Raw genomic sequence first — 16,525 nt, forward strand, 5'->3', positions numbered from 1 at the left:
GGTTTGTTTTTGAATGTCTGCTTGTATTACTTATAATAATATTGTACTTGCCAAAGCATGGCTGTGACCAGAACTCTCAGAATACTGTGGTTGTCAGTCCATGCCCCCCAAGCTGCCCCCTGCTGTTTTAAAGCCTTTTCTGACGCTAACCCTACAATACAGCCAAGAATAAAATTTACTCTTTATTTTTGTTGCCCTTAAATAGTGAACCTGAGACATATTGAGCCTGACACTGATTTAAAAACACCCACCATAGTTTTGCAATTGCTGCATCCAACTCCCCAGGTTGCAAATTTCCCTGACAAAAACAGAGGACGTGACCTCAAGTGTTGTCAGAGGTATGTGCTAGTGCAAGGTTACAAAGCAATAAAACCAATGGCCAGAGCTATTAAAGTTAAGCCTAAATTGTAATAACCAATGGTAAAGACTTCATATTTCTATGTATTATAATGTCTGTAAATGTATTTTATGACCTCTGTGCTGAGAACATGTCCAGGCTGCTGCTGAGGTTTTGTCTGGTATCCATTATTTACATCCTGCAGTGACTCTTCAACTAGTGCAGTGTATGAGATGTACAACATTTGCCAGTGACTGATTCAGTTGCACTGTATTTTTTTCAACATTACAAGCATCACTCAAATGCTCCATAACAATGAAACCAGCGTGCAAAGGTCTGTGGGACACAAACAGCTGTTACTCATAGCATGAATAATAGTCACTGAATAAATAAATCTCTAATGTCATCCTGGTTATTGGTAAGAAAACAGGAAATGATGAAAGTTAAAGCCACTATCTGTCAAGTTTCTATGTGATTAAAGCATCTTTAAAATTATGATGATGACACAAATTTGCAGAGAAATGACATAATCCGAGTAGACATTGTCTGAAGTGTATACTTTGCTTTTACCCGTTCATCTCATTGTCTGTAGTTTTTCATTCTCCCACTAGGAGGAAACACAGGTAGATACATTCCATTCCTACATATAGGTGCTTTAACTTGAAATTCAAAGCCAAGTCCTCAGAGACCAAATAGCTCTTGTTGAAGGCAAATATCAGTAAAAAAGATTTTTTGTCAATCCATATGTTTTTGGATTTGAAAAACTGAATTTGAGGCGGAGGTTAAAAAACATGCAGCCACTGAATAAAGTAAAAAAAATTAAGCCAAGTCAAAAAGCTTATGGAGAAGTCACTTAATAACTCATCTGTACATCATACAGAATATTTATTGTATGTCCTCAAAATACACAAGAAACCATAAGACAGAACACAGGGCAAGAAAAACCCTTTAAGGTCATTTGGAAAGGACGACCACAGTTTGCCGTTCTGAACTTTAATTTGTCAGATGACAAAAGTGTCCTCTGTTACAAATCAAACAAAGGCTTTCTCCTTGGAAAATGAATGCTGAGCTTTGATTTAACGACTCAAAACTCCCACAAAATAAATAAAAGATGTTATTTTTTTCTTACACCCGTAACAGTACCTGTCAGTCAAAATTACCATTTTATTGGCTCTTTCTTTTCCCACTGGATTTTCCCAAAACATTTTATCACACATCAGAAATGCAGAACACAGGAGTTGTTTCTTTACTCCTCTGACATCATGAAGGGAGTCAGTTCTCCCTCTCCTCCTACAGGGTTTGGGTCTGTTCCACAAATCCAGTTCCCCCGATGGCAAAGAGATCATGATTTCACTTAAATCATATTCTATAGACAATCGTTAGTAGTATCCTAAACCAAGTGAATCTATTAACTATGCTTCTGGCATGTTCCATCGGCCCTGTAGCAGGTAACGAGCCAACACAACAAAGCTTTCTGTAAGTTGCAGCCAATGAGCAGATCTGGACCTGCTGCAGCACTAAATTCATTCTCATGAGAACTTTCACCTTGTTGACTCAGCTCTACTCCAGCAGCCACTCTGTCTTACTCCATACAGTGAAAAAAAATACGGGAATAAAAAACTGCCACATGCAAGTCGTGTTGAAAATAAATTCAGTAATAGAAACATATTTAACACGAGCTTTCTTTATGAGGACACAGCCACGAGGTGGGCAGTTAAAGCTACTGTGTAGAATTTTTATGTCGTGTTCTGTTTCTTTCTTTGTAGAAAAACAGCAGTTGGTCAGATCCAAGAGGCTGTGGTGTTCTCACACTTTCCTACATATAGAGGCTTTAATTAGTCATAAAAGAATGACCGTTTTAGCCCAAATACAGATGCAGTTTTGCAAAGTTTGGGTTACACATCCACACTGAAAGCTTCAGTATGCCTCCGACAAAGTGCTTGTTGGATTGTCTGAGGATGTACATTGCGCTTTTTTCAACGAGGGAAATGGAGAAGCTGCGTCCAACCATTTTTGTACCATTTGGAAACAGATGATTACGCCCCCTTTACATTGGCCAGTGGAGGTGTGGAAGAAGGCAGGGTTTGTGTAGAGTCGAGGACAGCATCACAAACACCTTCGAGGAGATGATTCATCACATCTCACACCTCTATATGAAGCCAGGAAAATGTACTTATGCAGCCAATGCTTTGATTGCTGTCGATCACGTCTTTACTCTTCATTGCATCTCTAACAACCTTGCACCAACATGTTAACCCTCCTCTACTGTCTTGAAACCACCACCACCATCAACACATCTGTTTTTTGTGGTATTTGCTTGTGTTGGCAACATTGTCCCTTCACCGACTCCAGTGACTGGAACTCAACCACAATTTTCTTTTACTTTTTTTCTTGGAAAGTACACGACTAATTGTTGTTAATTAAACCTAATCCTAATCCTTCCAAAAACTGACCTCACAATGTTTAGCTTTTGTCACGCAGCTAAAAGCTTTTTTTTTGTTTGTATAGTGTGAACTGCAGACTTAGAGATTTTGCTAGAACACAACAGATTTTGCACAAACGTATCAGGTCTTTTATGAAACGGAAAATAAAAGTCATCTTCACACCTGCTGTGGCAGTTTTTTGTTCCTATTTAAATATTGAATTTATTCAGTCTGATATTTCATTTTAATTCAAGTCAGTGACATATTGACTGTTGTAGTGATGCTCAATTGTCACAGAATCAAAGATATGCCTGATGTGAAGTGCTTTAACAAAGTCTCTTCTGCTGATTTTCTCCTTTTTTGCCATTTCAAATACACACACACACACACACACACACACACACACACCTGCAAATTAAATTCAATAAATAAGACCTACAATGTTGTAAGGCAATGTTGACCATGCATTTGTCACAATGAACAACAAATCAAGATACATACATGGTAACAATATGCACATTCATTAAGAGCAACATGGTCGCCACTCCCCACTATTTTTTATTTTTTTATTTTTTTTTTTTGTCAAGTGAAGTTTTCAAGGCTTTCCGGGTGATCTCCTGATCGACAGGGCTCATCCCCACCACACCTGGCCCTGGTTTCTGTGACGACCTCTTCATTCAGAGAGCCCAGTCCAGCCAGCAGGCTGAACACACAGCAACTGGACCCAGCCACAGTGGGGCTTTTGCATTGCATCCAAAGTTGGGAGTTTATTCAAGAAAAATCAAAAGTCTTTGTGGAGACAGAGATCCAGCAGCCAGCTGCTCAGAGCCTCAGGACAGTCCCGAGGTTTCCAGGTAACTCTGGAGTTTCCTTACTGTACTTCTGTCCAAGGAGCAAAGGTCGAAGTCAAAAGTAGTGTTTGTGATGTGGAAGTGTCCAGTCTCTTCAATCAGGTTCACAATCTGGAAAACATGAGGAACAGCAGGTGAACACAGGACCAGGAGGTTTTAATCATGTGCTGAGCTTTAGCAGAAAAAAACAGGCCTGATCATCAGCGCGTTTGCTTCAGATGAGTTATTCAACTGCTTTATTCTTGTGCTTCCTCTTCAACTGCCACTTCAACTTCTTTCAAAACTCATCATTTAACACTTCAGCTGATTTACAAACTCATTTATCACCTTTATTTCCAGTGACACTCCTCCTGCTTTCAGCACTGACACTTCAGCTGACACCTTCTTTCATTTTGATACTTGAACTGAAACTTCAATTCCTTTCAAGACTTAAGAATTCAAACAGAACAGAACTTGCACTTCAACTTGTACTTAAACTACAATCAGCACTTGCACTGTTTTGACACTTCAGCTTTCATTTTTACAGCCTCTTCAGTAATTCTGTTCATGTACCGCTGTTATTCCTTTTCTTAAGTTCTAACTGTAGCTCCAAAACTCAGCAACAATACTCATTTTCACAACAAGCAAACACCAAGTGTCTTCTGAACATTTTGTCTTTTCTAGTTTCACTTGTGTTTAGTTACAGTTTTGCGAGTTTTGAGATTTTTGCTTGTGACAGATGTGAGATATCTGTTCAAACAGGCAGCTTTGGTTTTGTAAAGCTGGCCTCAAATACACTTTGACTGTTGACACAGCAGAAGGGAAGTCAAACCAAGAGGAGTCATGTTCTATGGTTTAGTATTTCTTTACAAACAGAAAGAACTGACTTTTCCTTGTAAACTCATTCAACTCATCAGCCAACAAGTGATTCTCTGAGCAATGAGAACAGATGATGACGGAGGATCTGGGACAGGTCACAGGTCCTTTTCTAATCTGACACAAAAATAGTGGTGCAGAGAATTTGGGTGCAATCAAATCTTGTGGTGAAGCAGTAACTGTCACCTGTGCCACTAAGATAAAAAGTAAGGGTGTGAGAGAAGTGCAGGCAGGGCACTGAGGCACTGCGCTGCTTCAAAAAGTGCGCATGGGTTTTGTTTCTATGGCAACAATATCTTGACAACATATCACAACCACCATTAAGTGTCCGGCCAATCTGCTCCTTCAGTTGGCCTTTTCTGTCTCTGTTGTGGTTGTTTCTATCTGACATGTCATAAAGCTCCAGTTAAGACAAAATTATCCTACATTTTCATTACCAGTCAGGCCCCCTCTGATTGGTTGCTTGAGAAGGAGCTACAGTCACGACAACGGTGCCTTTCTGAAAAGTTTAGAGGTTTTCGACTAGAAGCTCGGGCACACTCTGAAGATGCTGGGTTTTCCTCCAGGTGGCTGATCTGGGTACGCTCTCCTCACTGGGAACAAGTGAAAAAAGACGATGGTGCTCATAAGGTTTTCCAAAAGTGGTTGAGTCTGAAAATGCTGCTCTTGCTTTTTTTTGTAGATGGTACAAGCTAAGCTTTTGGAAAACAATGATGTGAGTACGGCCTGTTTCCTGCAGGTGAAGCTGACAACAAGAATGAGACGCAGAGTCAGCAAGTTATCTGTCCCGCTGATGACCATCCACCAAGTGATTAGACATTCTGTTCTTTATAGACCAACTGCGTTTTAACAATCAGCTGGCTCATTGTGAACATGGTGCTGGTTTAGGTAGAGTCAGTTTGGAAAAGGGGACCAACCTGGTCCTGTTCAAACTACAAAACCTGCGTGGAAGGAATCGCAGACCACATTAATTACAGGGCAGATCTAATTCAGATGCTCAGGCATCACTTCACACTCATTCCACTTATTTTAGTTGTGTGGGAGGTGATTTGGCTCATTGTCATTACTGTTCAGGATTTGTTTAAACTGGAAACAGCTACCAAACTCATGTAGAGTCCCACTGTCTGTAGACATGCCATCTGCATTACACTTCATGTGTGATCCAATATGTGGTTCCCACCAGTGAGCAGGGAGGCTGATACTTAATCATTTCCATCTCTTGTAACAGGAAACGGAGCCAGTTGGTGAACTCTGCTAGATTAGCTTGATTGCTGTGGAGTTAAAGCCGTGTGCGAGTGACGCTGCTCTGGACGGGGTTTTGTGTTTTCCTCGGAGCCAGACGTCTCGTTAGGGGAGCGAGGCAGAAGTTGGCAGCTGCTGCTGGGAAGATCCATTAATGCCATCACATGATAGGCCCAAGAATATAAGCTGCAATCTTTTAGATGGAAGGAGGTTAACCAAGTAATTCATTGCTTCCAGATGAAGGTGCAGATTACAGAGGGTCTGTAGCAGATTACAGCTCCTCCTCTAATCCAAGGCAATGATATCACTGACCAAAAGCACCAGCATGTTCTGATATTATGAGATCAGTGAAAGCTGTCGGAACCCACCATGCACATTTTTTTTTATCTGGAGCTAAAGCAGGAACGTATCAAAGCCCAAACCTGAACTGAATTAAATGTCCACGTTACCTTTGCTAAAAGAAACAATTTAAAACACCTTCTTTTCTACTTCATTATCATTAGTTACAGATGGCACATGAACAAAGTCACATTACATCAAAGGATTTCTAATAAAACTACAATGTTTAGGTGTCTGCACTGTCTTTATAAAGCGTGGTAAGTTTAATTCATCTTTTTTTTTTTTCTTTTTTTTTTTTAAATTATGGACAAGTGGAGACTGACAGGAAAGGGGGTAGAGAGAGGGGAATGACATGCAGGAAAGAGTCGGACCGGTCGGGAGTCGAACCAGCGACTGCCTGCCAAGAGCGTCTTACGCTCAACATGGTACCACTCAACTACCGGGCCGCCCCAGTTTAATTCATCTTAAGGTTAGATTTTTTTATCACTTTGACAGAACTTGAATTGCACCCATCTGAACTACAGAGCTGTACTGAGAGTTTCCTGAATATTTTATCCCTGTTTTAATGTGAGGTCACCTGTAAAAGCCTCTCAGTGTTTATCTGCATCACTGGGAGACATAAATGTGAACTCCACTTATTTTCTGATAAGTGTCCTCAAGTGATGTCACTTGAGTCAGTGTGGGTTGGGCTGAAGACACAAGTTTGAAAAGTAAAAAATCAGGAGGTTGGACTAAGAAAGAAGTGAGCTCACCAGACCTCCGTAAGCCCAATGGCCCAATCCCAAAGCCCCCCCAAATTGCAAATTGCAACATATCACGATACCTTGACGAAGCCAAAACGTGGTTAACTTCACAATGCTATGAACTGTGGATAATTCCCTCATGCACTGGATTATTTGATAGTGGGACAGTGGTGAGGTGGGACAGTCTGAGTGTGCACACTGGGATTGGGCCAAACTCTGGTTTAACTGTTGCATTATGGGTAATATAGTTGACAGGTTTTGGCAAGAAAGAAGAACATGTAGAAGAAAAATGTCAGGACACAATAAGATGATGTAATTTAAAGAATGTTTCTTTCATGCATTAATGTGAGGAAGGTTACAGCATCCTCTTCGCTCCACACACATCTGATGTGTGAACACAGTTTATTTTCTGCAGTAATCCAAAAGACAATGTAAAAATCCCACTGGCTTTTCATGGAGGGAACCAGGGGGACGCCAACTTCTGGTTTGGTCCACAAAGATATATCATCCCTGCAGCGCTCTGTTACTGAGTGATGTTTGGTCTCTGTCTGAGCAGACAGACACTGCGGGAAGGTTGTAGTGACCCAAACACCTTCAGGTCTGAAAACTCAAGAAGAGTGACTGTTGCTGAACCCGAGTAGGAAGCAACTGCTGTGCAGGCTAACACTTCACAAGAGGTAGCTCAAATGTCAAACAGGTCACAGGCTGGTATAGGCTCCACTGCTGCTTCACCACAGTCTCTAGCTGGAAGATTTTTTCTCCTTTGGAACATGGACTGATTTGTCTCCGTCCTGTCCGGAAGCTGTGTTGTTTGAACAGCCAGCACTAGCGATGCTGGATGCATGTCAGCTGCTGTAAATCCTCAGGTGCTGCTGTAAAACCTCGTGATGTTTTTGCGTGAGCGTGTTCCAGGAGCGCTCTGTTTTAGCGAGTTCATGCACAACACTCCTCCATCTACCCTGCTGAGCGGACACGGGCCGAGTAATTCAGTTCAACTGTACCACGAGGCAGGAGACAGGGAAATATTCTCAGCTCATCTTAACACTAAGGTTGGCCTTCAGTATTAAAGAGCCAGTTTCCCCTCTGGGCAAAGACTGAACCAGAAGCAGCAGCAAAATACAGAGAGACCAGCTTCAACCATCAGCTGCTTTAAGAGACGACTGTGGTACAGGACACACATGAATTCACTGAAACCACCATGACTGCCAACATAAACACACCACTGTGTTCGCTGATCACTTGGCAGCCCTGTAGTGTTTAAATATCCTTACTCCCACCTGTCTGTGCCCACGGTTGTTGAACGTGTGAGGTGAACTGTGGAAGAAGGTGTAGTCTGACTCACCAGGTGGAGGAGGTGGATATAAGCCTGAAATTCTGCGCTATCTGCCTGTTACTGTTTTCAAAAATCCCAACAGCATCCTCCGAGCTGAAGCCTGCACGCTGAACCTGGTGAAAATGTGGGTCAATCAAACAGTCCACTAACGTCTTGACGTTTTTTTGTGGCAGTTTCTTAGAGAATTTTAATGACAGTGCTCCCCTCTCCACATGCAAATGTTCCACTAAAACAAGTTTCCTCCTGGCAGTATTTATCAGAGGCACCACTGCTGCATCCTGGGCTCAGCGACGCCCAAGATGATTGTGACTGGTTTAAAGAAATGTAAGCAAGCCAGAGCGTTTTCTCCCATCCAGCAGAATGATAATGGAGCCAGACCATCTGGCTCTGCAAGACTAGAGGCTGAGAGGGCTCCACTACAAAGGTAACTGACGTGTTAATAGCAGCAGCTCACCTGTTGCAGTATATGACCTTCTCTCAGTGTCATCAGTCTTTTGTGCAGCTCCACCAGCTCGTCCAGGTACGCCTGGAAACACACAGCAGTGTGGGGTTAGGGTTACGCCTTTCATACAGAAACCAGCTGTTAGACACAGGATGATAAAACATGCTGCTAATCCAGATGTGACCCAGACATTTCACCAGGTGTAATCCTAACACACAGCAGGGGTGTTGTTCCACACAACTCTTCTTTTCATTTGACAAAAGAGGTCCTGAAATGTGAACTTCCGTGTGAACAAGATTTCCGTCTGAATAAAATTGTCAAAGTTTTGATATAGCACTTCAGGAATCAGGTTAAAACCAAACACATCAGAATTAGATCACATCTTTGTTGTACATTTATGTGCTGAACAAAGCTGTCGACTATCAGATATTTCAAAGTAATGGCACCGATATTTTCACTTGTTATTTAACTACACATCACAAACAATGTGGTTTATTTTAAAGTCTGTTCATTATTTAATGCCTTTACATCCATTTATATTTACCCTAAGTAACTAAAATTTTTATGGATTTATTTATTCATTCTAAAGATATTTAGTTTTTTGTTTTTGTTTTTTTTTTTAAATTCAGGCTGACATGTTTTCTACCTGTGTTTCTCCACTACCATTGAAAATGAAGTTGTGTGATTTGGTAGAATCCTAACTCACTGATGAGTCAGTGGAGTTGAAGAGCCTAAAAACGTTTATGCAACAAATGTCACACTGCAGTCATGGTCAAGTGTTTGAGAGTCTCGCTGCTGCTGAAATCAAGCATAAAGTTATGATATAATAATCCAACAACGAAAGCTGGGTCACAGGGACCTGAGTTCACCTGCTCACAGTCGTGTTGTGGGTCAGGCTGATGACTCAGGGATCAACCCATTAAACTAACATTAAAACACACATCTACCCTGCTTCACCATGTCTGTCTGAATGATGGAAGTGTGTATATGTCCCACCTTTTACTAATAATATATATTGATTGACTTTATTGTCCACCTCAGTGGAAATTTGTCTTTGGCTTCTCCCAAAGAAAAAAACAGTAAAAATACACACAATCTGCACAACACAACATTAAAAGCATGCAACGTACAGTAGTGCAAATGAGCCGGCAGCAGCAGACAGGTCAGATAAATACCAGAAAACAAATCTTATAAGATAACAAGACAAGTTAACAAGTGTTCCTAGGGAATAAAAGACTTCTTGAATATGCTCCAGCGGGCCCTCGGGGGCCCTGAATCGACAGCAAGATGGAAGCAGTTCAAACTCTGAGTGCAGTGGGTGTGAGGTTTATCCTTCCTGTGCACTTCCTGTGTCAAAAATATTGCAAAGTTGTTTTTGTGACTTGCCAATCACCTTGGCTGCAGCGTTAATAGTTTGGAAGAGCCTGTGTTTGCTCTGTACACTCAGGTTTCTGTACCAAGCTGTTAAATGATAAAATGCTTTCATTCAGGCTCCTCTGTGTCATTTCAAGGACGTGTTGGCTCAGATTCCTGATAAAGAACAATCACTGGTTAGCTTTATTAAAAGTGCTCTCTGAGTTCTCATTAAAAGTTCGGGTCTGATCAATTAAATAAAATAAATAAAATGTTCCACCTCTTCTACAGGTTGTTGAGTATGACACAGTGGATGTTACTGGTTCCTCTTGGTTTTGTTCGTATCAGAAGTATCTTTTGTTTTGGCCACATTCACCTCAGTTTACACCTGATTATTTCCTAATCTGGTTTACATGGGCTCTTTACACTAGACAACAGAACAAGAAGCTCTGGTGTACCTTGTCACAGTCCATGTTCTTGTTCTTGTCCTGTTTGCTCTGCTTGGTGGGACTCTTCACTTCCAGTATCTGACAGGAGACAGCGTAAACAGGGTCACCTACAGCACATACACTAAACACCTCGCGCCCCTCGTGATACATGATGAAATGTGACCTTACCTGGTTATTAGTAGTCTTTAATAAGGGCGGAGCATCATTGTGGGAGGGGGGTGAGGGCGAGGAGCTGTCACTCTCACTGCCATCACTTAAACTGACCCTGGTGGGTAATCACAAAAATAACTGCTTCAGTACATCAGTGGTTTTAGCTTCAGATTACACACATTCATTTTATCCACTGCCAAAATACAAATATTGATTAGTGCAACTTTAAATCCCCGCAGGAAACGTAGGTTCTTCTTGAAAAAAAAGATACTGTGGCTCAGTGTAAACACTGGTTTATGTTACATATCTTATCCCCCTGCTGACATATGCGTTTTGTTTATTTAGCAATGCTGCCATTACTTCTGTGGTACTGCTAGCCAGGCAGTATATTACTGGCACTCAGGTACAGTGAAGGACCCGCTGCCTAACAATCCACACAACTGTAAAAGTTAAGATTCTGCAGTTCCGGTATTTGCTGCTTGTGTCTGTGAATACAGTTGTGTTGTAGTGGTTGGGCAACAAACTGATAGTGATCATTTACTAACCTGCGTTGGTGGTGTGTGAGGTGTGTGTGTGCGAGTCGCTCCATGTCAGAGTCCATGTCGTTGTCATCGTCGTCCTCTGAATCCTCGTCGTTGTCGTCTGAGTGCAGATCCTGCATCACTGACTGCAGCGGGCCCAGAACTGTGAGGCACAAAACAACAGACGACGCTGGAATAAAGTTTGTTTTTTTATTATCTGAAATTAAACACTAGTGACAACATGCATAAAGAAGAGGATCATGCTGTATCAGGGGGTGATGGAGGGATGGTGCAGGAAACTGGAGGTGAGGAACTGCTGCTTATTTTATCCCAGTACGACTGGGGACACTTAACACTTCCTTTTTTAAAAAGATGGGGCTGTCATTATTTTATTTATATTTCCCATGAAAAGACCAAAACCAACAATATGTTAGTCCATCTCTCTGACTTCCCCACCCTGTCTCCATCTCTCAGCCCTGAAAAAAAAAGACTCATGAATATATTGTTTCATTTTTTAAAAAGGTTCAGTCATTTTCTAAAACATCTGCTCACTGTAGTTTTGAACTATAATCACTGCCTCCACCACCCAGTCCTCTTTCAGCTTACATTCATCTTTATCCAGACTCACTATACAAAGCGCAGACTTAAAAGGAACTTAACAAAAAGGTATTGTGTTTTTTGGTTTTTTTTGATGAAGTGCGATTTTTCACTATATTGACATAAGTATGAAATATGGTGTTAATGAGAAGTAATAGTCTTTAGAGACAGTACTGAGATCGATGTTGTCACATGGTGCAATGAGGTCTTATTTAGGTTCACAAGGCCAAAAACACGTGTTGTACTTAAACTTTGACCTTCAAACTAACCTTCAAAATCTAATCAGTGCATCCATGAGTCAAACTGAACCTTTGTGTAAAATTTGAAGAAATTCCCTTGTGGTGGTCTTGAGATATTGCATTCACACAACCAAAAACTTGTTTTGTGAGGTCACAGTGACCTTTAACCACCAAAATCCAGTGAGTTCACCTTTGAGTGAAAGTGGACACAAATTGAAAGAACTGAAGAAATTCCCTTAAAGTGTTACTAGATATTGTGTTCACAAGGAGACGGACGGACGACCAGGAAAGCATAAAGCCTCTGGCCGCAGCTGTCGGAGGAAACAGTGCATTTGTTGGGGACTATTTTCTGCAGCGGATTAATACACATTTGATGCTCCGGTTTAGTATTAAACTACAGTGTGTGTGTTCATGGTGATGAAGGAACATGTCACCCAGCACAACAGTGTGGCTCCCTGATGTTTTAGTAGCTTTTGCACAATGAAGGCAAGAAGAAATGTGTACACATGTCAGCAGTGATGGTGCTCTGACGGTGGTGTCACATCCATCATACAACCCCAACCCCTGCTGACACGACTGTGAGCAGATGCATGAACGTTCATGCAAACAGGCAAACAGCAAAACATTCTCCATGCACATGTGAGCGGGCTGTGGGAGCCCCACAGGTCTCAGTGGAACTGTTACCTGTGTGGGTGGGGGCAGGAAGAGCCACCCTTTTCCTGATGATGAAGTCCACCACTGCACCCAGAGAAGATTACAAACACACAAGCAGTGGTCACCCTCAGGAAAAGAAGCTCCACAAAGCAACAAAAAGTCCCACAGTCTGGACTCACCTGATCCTGTTAGACTACTATAGTCCACTGTAAAGCAGGTTTTCTTTCACAGTCTTTGAAATCATTTCTATCAGCACTGACAACATTTACTACCCAGGTCTGTGGGCAACAACATCAACAGTCAAATAGGTTTTAAACATATGGCAGGTTTATTTAAACAACTGATTTGGAAGTAGGAAAAAAGTTAGTCAAAGTCAGTGATGTGTTCTGCAGTATCTAGCTGACCTACAACTGCCCATCATCATTTTAACATCAATGTTTGCCTTTGTTTTACTTTCACATAAGTGGCTATGATGAACAGGTTTCACAAGAAAAACATCTGGTCTGGTCTGATGATCATGCAGATCTCTGCCCGCAAGTAGAGAAGATTTCAAGAATAAAATCATCATGAGAAGAAGTTGTAAAAAGATGAACAAGCAGTAAAACACTTAAAGGTTAAAGGTCCCATACAGTCTAAAGGTAGGTGTCCATGTGTTTGTGATTATAAAGCAGGTCTAGGTTCTATATTAATACTGTGAAAGTATCAAAGCCTCAGTCCACAGAGAAATGCACACAGCCTGTATTCAGAAACTGAGCCTGGAACTTTGTGATGTCACAACATAGCAGTCACCACTCTCAGCCCCACCCCAAGCCCCATCCACCTGAACCCACCATCCAACCTTGCAGGATTTGGTTTCTCTGTGTGAGTGTTTCTAGGAAATCTGCTATATTTCTATTGAATCACTCAAGCTGAGCCTCTCCTCTGATTGGCTCACTGACCTGTTGTTACAAGAGCTCCAGAGAGAAGCCTGAGAGAGGAGATGTAAAACTACACTGAGATGGTTTTTGGTTCTTAAAATCACTAATATATCTTCTGATGGAGATCAACACTTAAATGAAAAACAGAAGAAGAGTAAAATATCGGACCTCTAAAACAAAGATCTAGAAACATCATGACTTGATTAATGAAATACTGTATCTTTTCATAAAAATAACTTATTCTCATAAAATTACAACTTAATTTTTTAATGATTTTTTATGTAAAATTACAACTTTATCTCAAAATATAATGGACATTTTAAGGGTTTTTTCATACTGAAGTAAAACTTGCTTTTGCTAGAAATACTTGATATTCATCTTTATTCTAGCAACATTGCTATGATTGAACAGTGACCCCCAATGATACTTCTGCATAAGAAGGTCAGATAACAAAGCTCCATTATGTTCTGATGCTTTATATGAGCTACACTTGATCCCTTCTGACTGAATTCCACAATAAAGACGAGAGCCGCTGTAACTTGAGTGTGTTCCAGACACTAACCTTGTCGTTTGTGGTGTGTGGGCGCGAAGCCTGAACTGGAGCTGGAACTGGCTGGACTGGGCTGTTCAGACTGGGAGGAAGAAGAAAAAACACAGAAAAATGTAACACACATGAAACAGACTGAAGTCTGATCACTGCTCAGTGCTTTGTGCAGATATTTGCAATGTTGACATTGGACCAGCTTCATCTCCTCTGCATTTTTTTTCCAGCAAGAATAAATCAGTGAATCAAACAGAACATTTTGAGCTGTGCCCACCTGATTGTTTAGCATGCAATAAGATAATGCTCAATTATCAGTCTGGCATAGGTGTTTACCAGACAGGGGGGTCTAGCAAAGGCCTTAAACCTCTGCCTTGGTTGTGCATTTGAAAACAAGAATTGCTTTGGTGTTTTGGGTTTTTTTATTGGTTATATTTAAGTCATTGTTTTAGTTCTATTAAATTTTTTGAAGTTTCATGGTGTTTTTCTAATCTATTGTCAGCTGTATTGTTCAGGACTATGCTGAATACAGTCAACTTTATTTCAGAGCTTTTTAATGAAAACTAAATGAGACTATACTGGAACCTGATAAACTGGTAACTCATTGTAAATTTCAATATCAAAAGAACAAAGAAACAGTTAAAAAGTAGGAGGAGAAGTAAAAGCACCATTCATTCCCCCCTTAGGCAGTGTCATGTGACTTCAGCTCAGATCAGTGTGAAACTCTCCAGGTTCAGGAGCAGCTGCATTAGAAATATCTGGCTCTCCTCTCACTACAGGTCAAAGGTACAAGGGTGTGTGCATACAAACAGGAAGCAGGAAACATCCAATCACAGATTAAAAGCCTGTGATGTGCACCACAGACAAACACTAACAATGCCAGTGTTGAGAAAACAAATTTCCTGGTCTGCATCTTAAATGAATTTACTTCTGGATTCTGGGTTAATTTGGGATGAAGCACAGTCACATTCAGAATATTGTTTAACCCTTGTGTATCTTTAGGAACATTTTTGTCCTTTTCATTTTTGATTTTTTGATCATTTTGGCAATGCGGCATAAATTTAGTCAAGAATGCGACCACAAGACAGTTGCACTCAGGACCTTCAGGACAAAGATGTCCATTGAAACTCATTAAATATGAAATTTTTGATCCTTCTGCCATTACAGTATAAAAATATGCATTAAATTTTATTATGCTTATATTCTCAAGTCCTGGTGTGAGAATTGTAGTTTTTTACCATTTTCCAACATGTCAACAGGTTAAATCATGTTTGGCATATGGAGCAAACACCTGCTATTTTCCTGGTGTCCAATAGGGGCACTGCTGCTCTGTTATAGAGAACTGTAGGCCACTGGAGTAAATGTATGTGGGTGTGTTGGTATGGATGTCAGAGTGCGGCATGTATGTGTGTTTTGAGAAAATCTGTGTGTGTGTGTGTGTGTGTGTGTGTGTGTGTGTGTGTGTGTGTGTGTGTGCGCGCGTGCAGTTAGAGAGATAGAGAGATTATATTGTTCAAAGAACAAGAGCCTTTTGTGGCGTCATTTTTCATGATAAACCCCCCCCCCCCCCAAAAAAAAAAAAGATTTCTCCTCAGCATTTAGAACAGCATCATAAAACTACAGAAGAATTATGTAAACAAATGTATGTAACACAAAAGGGTTAAATCCTCAAAATGAATGAATTGTTTTGTTATGATCAGAACTCATGTCAGTTAAAAAACATCTAACTCAGTGAAATGACAGTAATATCAATGAATATTTTTACAGCAGGTTTTTGATGCACGAGGTTTGAAGAAAAGTTTTAAATGGTAAAATAAAGAATGAGCACAAACAGCAGAACCAGCTGCTCCACCAAACTTTCCACCTCTATCAGCAGAGTCTGAAAGAACCATACTGATCTTCATGGTGCAGCAGACACTCTCTGGGCCAATGCATAGTTTTCATTAGAGCTGTTCTGACAGTCTGGAGAGAGGAGTTCATGTCATTCAGTTTTTGGAACTATGGGCCATGTCTGCTCTCTGCACTGATCCCAGGTGTGCAAAGGTCTGAGAATGGGCAGAGCTAGCTCCAGGTGCTCACCAGACTCTTTTTAACACATTCCTGACATTTGTATTTCTGCCACTGGCTGTGACTTCACTGCTGAGCTGCTGCCTGCTTGTGAGCAAGAAGAGTAAGTAATCAAGCAAGCCACACGGTCTCATCAAAAGGAACCGTGCCTTTTCATATCAGACTTCACCTGATTAAACATCTAGAGGGCTCTTGGCCTTAACTTCGTAAGTATCATTCAAACAAACAATGTGGCAAATACAAAGTACAGCTCTGTTGCTGAAGATCTCACTGCTTCATTTGTCCCCTCTGTCCGGTGTAGCTGGGGGTCAGGGAGAGGGAAAACCTCCACGACATTTAGTTCATCCCATTTAGAGACATTTGAGGAAGTCATCAGACTTCATCACAATCAATTTAGCTTCCTCTTTTACAATGTGATGGGGTCAACTCTTCCTGAGTGCAAAGCAGTGATTTTTACAAGCCCATGAGAAGT

General features: G+C 41.0%; 1 protein-coding gene across 6 annotated transcripts in view; it reads right to left on the reverse strand.

The window, feature by feature from the left end:
* Window positions 1-1,194: 1,194 nt before the first annotated feature.
* mllt3 (MLLT3 super elongation complex subunit) overlaps window positions 1,195-16,525 on the reverse strand; it is a 55,698-nt gene continuing 40,367 nt past the window's right edge. For 3 of the 6 annotated variants that reach the window (XM_071478250.1, XM_071478246.1, XM_071478252.1), the window contains 7 exons: window positions 14,008-14,077; window positions 12,559-12,612; window positions 11,063-11,201; window positions 10,536-10,632; window positions 10,377-10,445; window positions 8,578-8,649; window positions 1,195-3,722 (listed from right to left, as the gene is read on the reverse strand). In XM_071478250.1, coding sequence (XP_071334351.1) covers window positions 3,591-3,722; window positions 8,578-8,649; window positions 10,377-10,445; window positions 10,536-10,632; window positions 11,063-11,201; window positions 12,559-12,612; window positions 14,008-14,077 — 633 coding nt within the window. In that variant the 3' untranslated portion in view covers window positions 1,195-3,590. Of the gene's footprint in view, window positions 3,723-8,132; window positions 8,237-8,577; window positions 8,650-10,376; window positions 10,446-10,535; window positions 10,633-11,062; window positions 11,229-12,558; window positions 12,613-14,007; window positions 14,078-16,525 lie in introns of all 6 variants that reach the window. The other 3 variants (XM_071478248.1, XM_071478249.1, XM_071478247.1) reach the window with 3 other exon arrangements.

This window comes from Trachinotus anak, unplaced genomic scaffold (genome assembly GCF_046630095.1).
Source record: "Trachinotus anak isolate AG129_WGS33_773 ecotype Australia unplaced genomic scaffold, CSIRO_AGI_Tana_v1 ptg000005l, whole genome shotgun sequence".
NCBI classification, from domain to species: domain Eukaryota; kingdom Metazoa; phylum Chordata; class Actinopteri; order Carangiformes; family Carangidae; genus Trachinotus; species Trachinotus anak.